Below are 7,685 nucleotides of genomic sequence, written 5' to 3' on the forward strand. Positions count from 1 at the left end.
AGTTCTTGTGCTGATGTTGCTTCCAGAGGCCGTTTGGAACTTGGTAGTGAGTGTTGCAACCGTTGACAGGCGATTTTTACGCGCTTAAGCACTCGGCGGTGCCGTTCTGTGAGCTTGTGTGGCCTACCACTTCGCGGCTGAGCCATTGTTGCTCCTAGACGTTTCTACTTCACAATAACAGCACTTAGAGTTGACCGGGGCAGCTCTAGCAGGAGAGAAATTTGATGAACTGACTTGTTGGAAAGGTGGCATCCTATGACAGTGCCACATTGAAAGTCACTGAGTAAGCTCATTCTACTGCCAATGTTTGTCTATGGAGATTGCATGGCTGTGTGCTCGATTTTATACACCTGTCAGCAACAGGTGTGGCTGAAATAGTCAAATCCACTAATTTGAATGGGTCTCCACTTACTTTTGTATATATAGTGTATATTTAATGGTGGAGTTATGGTTAGGGTAGATATTTGTATATCCCCAAAGGAGAGAGAGAGAGTGCTGTTCTGTGTTTTGCTCGACTGCCTACTTTCCGTTCCTTTCTTGTGTATAGTACCATACCTAGCAATTCTAGTATGTGCCATTTTATCTTAAAGTTTGTGGAGTGGCTTTTACCAGGCAAGCAGTTCCATTTTTTAGAACATTGTAGAGTCCATTCTCAGGTACCCTACTTTGCCATAACTGTTAGCATCAAATTTAATGTAATATGGAATCCAGAGCAGCAGGATTTAGTGGGCATACAAATAACTCGTGACCTCATCTCCAATGAAAACAAGCAATTAGGCCTGTGAACACCCTGCACACACTGCACCAGAAACAGGCAGGCAACCAATTGTGGCTTCACCACTCACTGGGATAGAACTGAACAGACTGTTTTCTTTGGCCCCATATCAAACTATCCTATGTCCATGTTTACTCCCTCTCAATGATCTGAAAGCATCCTTTCACATCCTAGAGGGGGAGTCAACAAAGGGAAAGAGCTAGTTTTTAAAAAACAAGCCTTGTCCCAAAGTAATCTCGGTTAACCCAGAACTAAAGTCTTGCGTAATTAGTCAGATGCTTGTCATCTGTCTATGAGAGATTAGTCCCAAAGTAACCCCTACCTTTTTGGTGTTTGCAGATCTGAAGGAACCGGAAAGGTGATTTATCCATTCCTTTTAGATCGAAAGGAAAGGGAAAGGGGATGTTGTCTGACCAGGCCTTCATGTATGTGGTTATATGCTGTTGCTGTGTAACACTGATACCTTTCCCCCTGGAAACGCAGATGCCTCATCAGAGTTGGCATCCCACCCAGGCTACTACTCGGGGCTGGTGACAGAGTCTATGGGGCAAAGCAGTCTGGCCACGGAGGAGATCGAGAGAGACCTGCACCGCTCGCTGCCAGACCACCCCGCCTTCCAGAACGTCAAAGGCATTGCCGCGTTGCGCCGCGTCCTCACCGCATATGCCCACCGCAACCCCAAGATTGGGTACTGCCAGGTAAGGTTCCCACCACCATACAGTATGTCACAGTGTGTGCACATGTGTACAGTCAACTGTATAGTGTGTCCAGTGTCCATAACCATACAGCTACAGACAGTATAACTGACTGTCTGTCTGTCTTTTTAGTCGATGAATATCCTGGCATCTGTGCTGCTGCTGTACACTAAAGAGGAGGAGGCCTTCTCACTGCTAGTGGCTGTGTGTGAGAGAATGCTACCTGACTACTTCAACCGCAGAGTCATAGGTGAGAGGTCAAACTGACCTGTATAGGTGTACCACTGCTACTGCTATTGTTACTACAGTAGTTTTACTACAGCGATGGTTTGTTTACTTCAGCTAGTATTGTACATTAGAGAAGTACTATCAAAGACAGCAGAGAGACTATTAGTACACATGCATTTTCCTGTAGAGCTGTTCTGGTGTTTAGGTGATTTGAATGTGGTTTCCTTGTGGCATGTTTATTCTGTCAGGGCTGTTTTTCTGCCCCGACTGCCATTGGAGCCAACAATATCCAAAGGCTTTCTTTAGCCATGTGAAGCGTGTGCTGAAACACAAGCTAATTTCCTCTGCTTTGTGTTGCTATTTATTTATGGCGCATATGAAATGCATTCAAAGTCATTTCCTCTTCCTTTAACTGTTCTGTCTGAATGAGTGTCTGGTCTGTTCTGCTTTGAAACGGCAGTTGTTTACTTATTCTCCTTAGAAAATAGATTGTTAATCTCCAGGCAACTTCCTGGTTCAAATAGTCTTTAAAATAGAACTTATCTGGGATATTTCACAATGAGTATACATCATGAGTATGCACCCATAGTATTTCCATGAGACCAAAACCCATTTCCTTTGATGGGATAAAAAATATATTTGATTTTATACTTGTATGTGTGTGTTTATCTATAATATTGTAGATTTCCACTTGTTTGTGTTTGCAGGTGCTCAGGTGGACCAGTCAGTGTTTGAGGAGCTGATCCGGGAGCGTCTTCCCGAGCTGGCCGAGCACATTCCCGACCTCTCCCCCCTCTCTTCCATCTCCCTGTCCTGGTTCCTCACCCTCTTCCTCAGCGTGCTTCCCTTCCGCAGCGCCGTCTGTGTGGTAGACTGCTTCTTCTTTCACGGCATCAAAGCCATCTTCCAGCTGGGGCTAGCTGTGCTGGATGCTAACGCTACGGCACTTTGTGCTAGTGCAGACGACGGCCAGGCACTCATGATCCTCACTGGGTAATGCTTGACGGAAACAAAAGCCTGCACACACAGGCACTCTGTAGACAAGATTGGTCAACCCTGATGTGTGGGATGTTAATAGTTAATCATGCCTTTTATTTTCACTCTTGGCTCTGTCTGCAGTTTTCTGGACCAGGTGAAGTACGATGAGGATCCATCTCCCCCTGCCCCTCACCCTCTCTTGTCTCAGAGTGGGGAGGAGGAGGGCAGACCCCCTGTAAAACAACACACCCTGATCACTGACCTCATCGCTGACTCCTATGAGGTCAGACGGCACTGCAATACTCCCTCCACACCACCAGAGGGTTGTGGTGACAGTGTGGAGCTGATCTTTGTTCTCGTTGTGTATTCTGTCTTGTCAGAAATTTGGAGACCTGACGGTGAGACAAATAGAGAAGTTGCGATGCAGACACCGGATCCAGGTTCTCCAAGCACACGAGGACACCACCAAGGAGAATGCGGTGGTTCTCTCATTTCACATAAACAGTCACAAACCTTATGCTTTTCGTCTCCAAACTTCTCTGACCATTCCCCTCTCTCTCTGTGTGTATTTAGCTCAGGGTGGTGACCCCAGATGTCGCTCTCTCCCCTGAAAACCTAGCTGATGTCTACGACCTCTTCAAGGTACTTCAGTTCAATTCAATACACCTTCATTTATCTTCCCAGGACCACTAAGAAAGGCATTGCCAGAACACAATAATAACATCCTCTGTTTATAGTCCAACAACATATCTGTTTCTGTTTGTCTTATAGACAGAGCACTTCATCAACCTGTACTGGGGCGATGGGGGCACCACATTGGCCCTCCAGCACCATGACCCAGGCCGGCCCTATGTGGAGCAATACAGAGTGGACCGGGTCCAGTTCAAGAGCCTGTACATGCTGCTGGTTCCCTGGCTTTGTGGCTTCCATACTGACACCGTGGCTCACCGGACCTTCACACTACTGGACCAGGACAGAGACTCACTCATCACCTTCAGAGAGTTTGCTGGGTGGCTGGGTATGTGAGTGAGTGTTTGTGTGTGAAAGAGAAAGAAAGAGAGGGAGGGTGTGTGTCTAAAGGGAGGGAGAGTGAGTGCCTGAAGAGAGACTGTGTGTGTAATATGAGTTTGTGTGCGTGACTATGCCTGCAAGTGTATACGAAAACATACACCAGGCTATCTCACATCCAAATTCCCTTGTAAGGCATATCAGCCATGAACATTGGAAACCTGCCCACTAAGCTTTTATAGGCATCTGGAATTCAGCCCACAAAGCTTTTATGGGAATCAATATCCAGCCAAGGCTTTTAGGAGTAGATGTTGTGTACAGTACAGTGAGAACCACTGAAGTAGAGGAAGATCAAGATGATGTAAATTCACCTCTTAAACTCACACATCTGAAGGGCTCCCTCTGTGGCCCTCTATCATTCAGAATAAACACTAACCTAGAATTTACTGACAGTATAAACACTAACCTTTCATTTATTGACACACATTGTTATTGAAGGCCAATGACATGTCTGTGTGTGTGTCTCTCCGTTTCAGATACGCTATACTGTGAGGAACTGAATGAAAAGGTCAGATTACTGTATCGTTTGCACATACCTCCAGGTGGGTCACATAGCTTTCCTGTGGTGTTTTTGCTTCTCTTTCATGTACTTTAGTTGGACATGCAATTAGCTTTAAATAACATGTGCACTTTGTGAAAACTGCTGATGTAAAAATGACTTTACACAATATATTTGATTGATGAATTAACTAGAGATGAACATTCTTCATAATGGGACTGTTTCCTGTAGCCCTGACTGAGAGTGAGGATGACCCGTCTCCACTGAGGAGCCCTCAGCTGTCCACTACCAGACCACTCCATGTAGAGCTGCCCAATGGTAAGTATTCACACACTGTTCCAGATTCACATTTACAGCGCAGGTCTGTTTAGATTATCACGTTGATGTAGCGCCTGATGTGTGTGTTCATGTTGAAGGGGAGATGAGAGACTTTCAGGAACAGTTGAAACAGATGTTGAAAGACCTGGCTAAAGAGAAGGAGAAGGATGTGGAGCAACCTGTACCTCCAATGAACCAGGTACATACAATAAAATATGTATTCAATCAGGGATCTATCAAACAAAGAGTCATTGAAAGGTACTAAGTAAGTCACAATAAACTTGTATTGTTGTTTTCTACAGAGGGAGTTCATCCAGTTCTGTAAGACCCTCTACAGCATGTTCCATGGCAACCCAGACGAGAATGAGCTCTTTCAGGCCATCGCTACAGTGACCAGCCTGGTGCTGCAGATCGGCGAGGTCGGGCACCGCAGCCGCTGCTCAGGGTCAGAGGTCAGCAGCGAGGGTGGGGCCGGAGATGAGGTAGAGGACGATCACAGGGAGGGGAGTCAAGAAGACCACCCCGTCTTCAGCACCAAAGAAGAAGAAGAAGGAGAGAGAAAGGAGGGGACCAGCAAGAGTTCAGGGTCTGAGAGTCAGAGCGAGTGGGCGGTCAGCTACGCTCAGATCCTGGCTTCTCTCCTAACAGAACAGCAGCTAGTCAACTTCTTTGAGAAACCGATGGACCTGTCAGCAAAGGTGGCTGAGGCAAAAGTGAAACAGTACCATGAAAGGGCTGGTCTGCTTATGCTCCAGCAAGGGACCAGCTGATTTCAACACGACCAACAGAACCTCGATGTGAGAACCACAGTGTGACCCAATACTGGGCTTTCAATCTAGTTTCTTATCTAGCTGTCCAGGCACCTTTGTCCCCAATAAGTGTTGTCTGTGTCCTCCGTCTTAAAAGGATGAGTGGGTACCAAGAGTCCGTATGTGCCTATATTGAGTCGTTGGTCTGTCGAGCACAAAGGAGAAGTAAAGTAGGTCTTCCTCTCCAGATGTAGCTGTGGAGAAATGTGGCCTTGTCTTTTGGGATCAACAACTGTCTGAAAGCAGGTTAACCAAAACCAAGACATGCATGATAATCAAGAGACTACTTGATGTATCAATCATAATCATATATACTACTGTGAGAACGTCCCACACACCATGCACTACACATAGCACCATGAAAAAGGGTTATTTTTTATTTTTCGTTGCTCAATATTTATACACACGTTTTCATTCTGCTTCATCTGGTCTATAAAATGGGAACAAACTCAAATGTGCCCAGTTTTAGTGACATTTTATTTGACTTAACATTGGCTGCCTGGTTGGTGATACACTTGTTTGCCATATTGTCCAATCAAGTAGAGCAGACAAGTGTTCTTTTCTGCCCAAATATTTTATGCCTGTACGCCTGCAGTGTATCATTTTGGCAAGCGTTTTCATTTGTATTTTTTTATATATAGCCCAAGGAGTCAAGGACTATTAACTGCCAAATGTTTGTCATACAATAATGGACATTAGAATCTTGCTTTTGTGTGCTACACATTGAAAATGTGCACCTATATATTTTGTCAAATCACATTCGTCACGGTTTACAGCAAGTATAAAAGGTGCAGCGAAGTAATTGTGCTAGCTCCTCAACAATGCAGTACATTAATCAAGTGTTTGTCCTGTATTGATTGAATGCATTTTGTTCTTTAAGAAGTCTTATTTTAGGTGTTCTTAAACTGTTTGAGCATTATTAGTATACCAAGCATATTTCTTCATTCAAGCCTTAAGTGTAAGTGACCAGTATTATATTATAGACTAAAGTCCTACACACTTTCTTAAAATCAGTTGTTACTAAACAAACAAAACTGCTGTGCCTCAGATTTTGTTGAATAAGTCTTCTATATAGAGAACTTGATTTTTCCATTTCAAATCAGTGGTGGTGTTAAATTAAGGTTTTGGTTATTCCAGAACCAGTCTGATGCCTTCTAATTGACAACAGATGCACCTTGATGTTACTCGTAGTGCACACTCACAAGTTCACTTGATGTGCATTATCACAAATCAGGACATTTATCACTTCTTGAACGTGTCTGCTGCAAAATATCAGACATGGTTTGTTTGTAAATCATTAAAAACAATGTTGCATCCTTGTCTTATTCAATGTATTGCATAGACCAGTGGTTCCCAAACGTTTTATAGTCCCGTACCCCTTCAAACACTCACTGAGTTAAAGTTGGTTTTATATTCACACATTCAGCCATTCAACAGACATTCACCAAACTCGGTATGATTTATTCTATAAATCTCTAGCATACTTTTACAACCTTTGTTTTGAGGAAAGATTCCAGTTTTGATTTTATAGAAAAACATAAAATCAATAAAATGCAATTTAAAGCTATATAAATCAATAATGTTTCAACTGATGACAATCATCAAACTAGGTCTGATTTATTCTATAAAAGTCTAACATATTTTTACAACCTTTGTTTTGAGGAAAGATACCAGTTTTGATTTTATAGAAATTCATAAAATCAATAAATTGCCATTTAACACGGTATAAATCATGAACTAATTCACTGTTTGTCACAGAAACAAACTAGGTATGATTTATTCTATAAATGTCTAGCATACTATTACAACCTTTCTTTTGAGGAAAGATTCCAGTTTGGATTTTATAGAAATACATAAAATGCCATTTAAAGCAGTATAAATCAATAACTAATTCAATGTTTGTCACAGAAACATCAAACTATGTATGATTTATAGAATCAATGTCTAGCATACTTTTACAACCTTTGAGTAGAAATTCCAGTTTTGACATGATAGAAATATATAACATATAAAATGCCATTTAAAGCTATAGTTGAAATCGGAAGTTTACATACACTTAGGTTGGAGTCATTAAAACTCGTTTCTCAACCACTCCACAAATTTCTTGTTAACAAACTATAGTTTTGGAAAGTCGGTTAGGACATCTACTTTGTGCATGACAAGTAATTTTTCCAACAATTGTTTACAGATTATTTCACTTAAAATTCACTGTGTCACAATTCCAGTGGGTCAGAAGTTAACATTCTCTTAAGTTGACTGTGCCTTTAAACAGCTTGGAAAATTCCAGAAAATTATCTCATGGCTTAGAAGCTTCC

General features: G+C 42.6%; 1 protein-coding gene across 2 annotated transcripts in view; it reads left to right on the plus strand.

The window, feature by feature from the left end:
* LOC106586480 (TBC1 domain family member 8) overlaps nucleotides 1–6,684 on the plus strand; it is a 28,660-nt gene extending 21,976 nt beyond the window's left edge. The window contains exons 10-20 of one of the 2 annotated variants that reach the window (XM_014173841.3): nucleotides 1,259–1,473; nucleotides 1,603–1,720; nucleotides 2,406–2,691; nucleotides 2,818–2,959; nucleotides 3,057–3,155; nucleotides 3,250–3,318; nucleotides 3,448–3,694; nucleotides 4,221–4,286; nucleotides 4,475–4,561; nucleotides 4,633–4,760; nucleotides 4,864–6,684. In XM_014173841.3, coding sequence (XP_014029316.1) covers nucleotides 1,259–1,473; nucleotides 1,603–1,720; nucleotides 2,406–2,691; nucleotides 2,818–2,959; nucleotides 3,057–3,155; nucleotides 3,250–3,318; nucleotides 3,448–3,694; nucleotides 4,221–4,286; nucleotides 4,475–4,561; nucleotides 4,633–4,760; nucleotides 4,864–5,331 — 1,925 coding nt within the window. In that variant the 3' untranslated portion in view covers nucleotides 5,332–6,684. The remainder of the gene's footprint in view (nucleotides 1–1,258; nucleotides 1,474–1,602; nucleotides 1,721–2,405; nucleotides 2,692–2,817; nucleotides 2,960–3,056; nucleotides 3,156–3,249; nucleotides 3,319–3,447; nucleotides 3,695–4,220; nucleotides 4,287–4,474; nucleotides 4,562–4,632; nucleotides 4,761–4,863) is intronic. The other variant, XM_014173842.3, reaches the window with a different exon arrangement.
* The last annotated feature ends 1,001 nt before the right edge of the window (nucleotides 6,685–7,685 follow it).

This window comes from Salmo salar, chromosome 25 (genome assembly GCF_965601325.2).
Source record: "Salmo salar chromosome 25, fSalSal1, whole genome shotgun sequence".
Taxonomy (NCBI): Eukaryota; Metazoa; Chordata; class Actinopteri; order Salmoniformes; family Salmonidae; genus Salmo; species Salmo salar.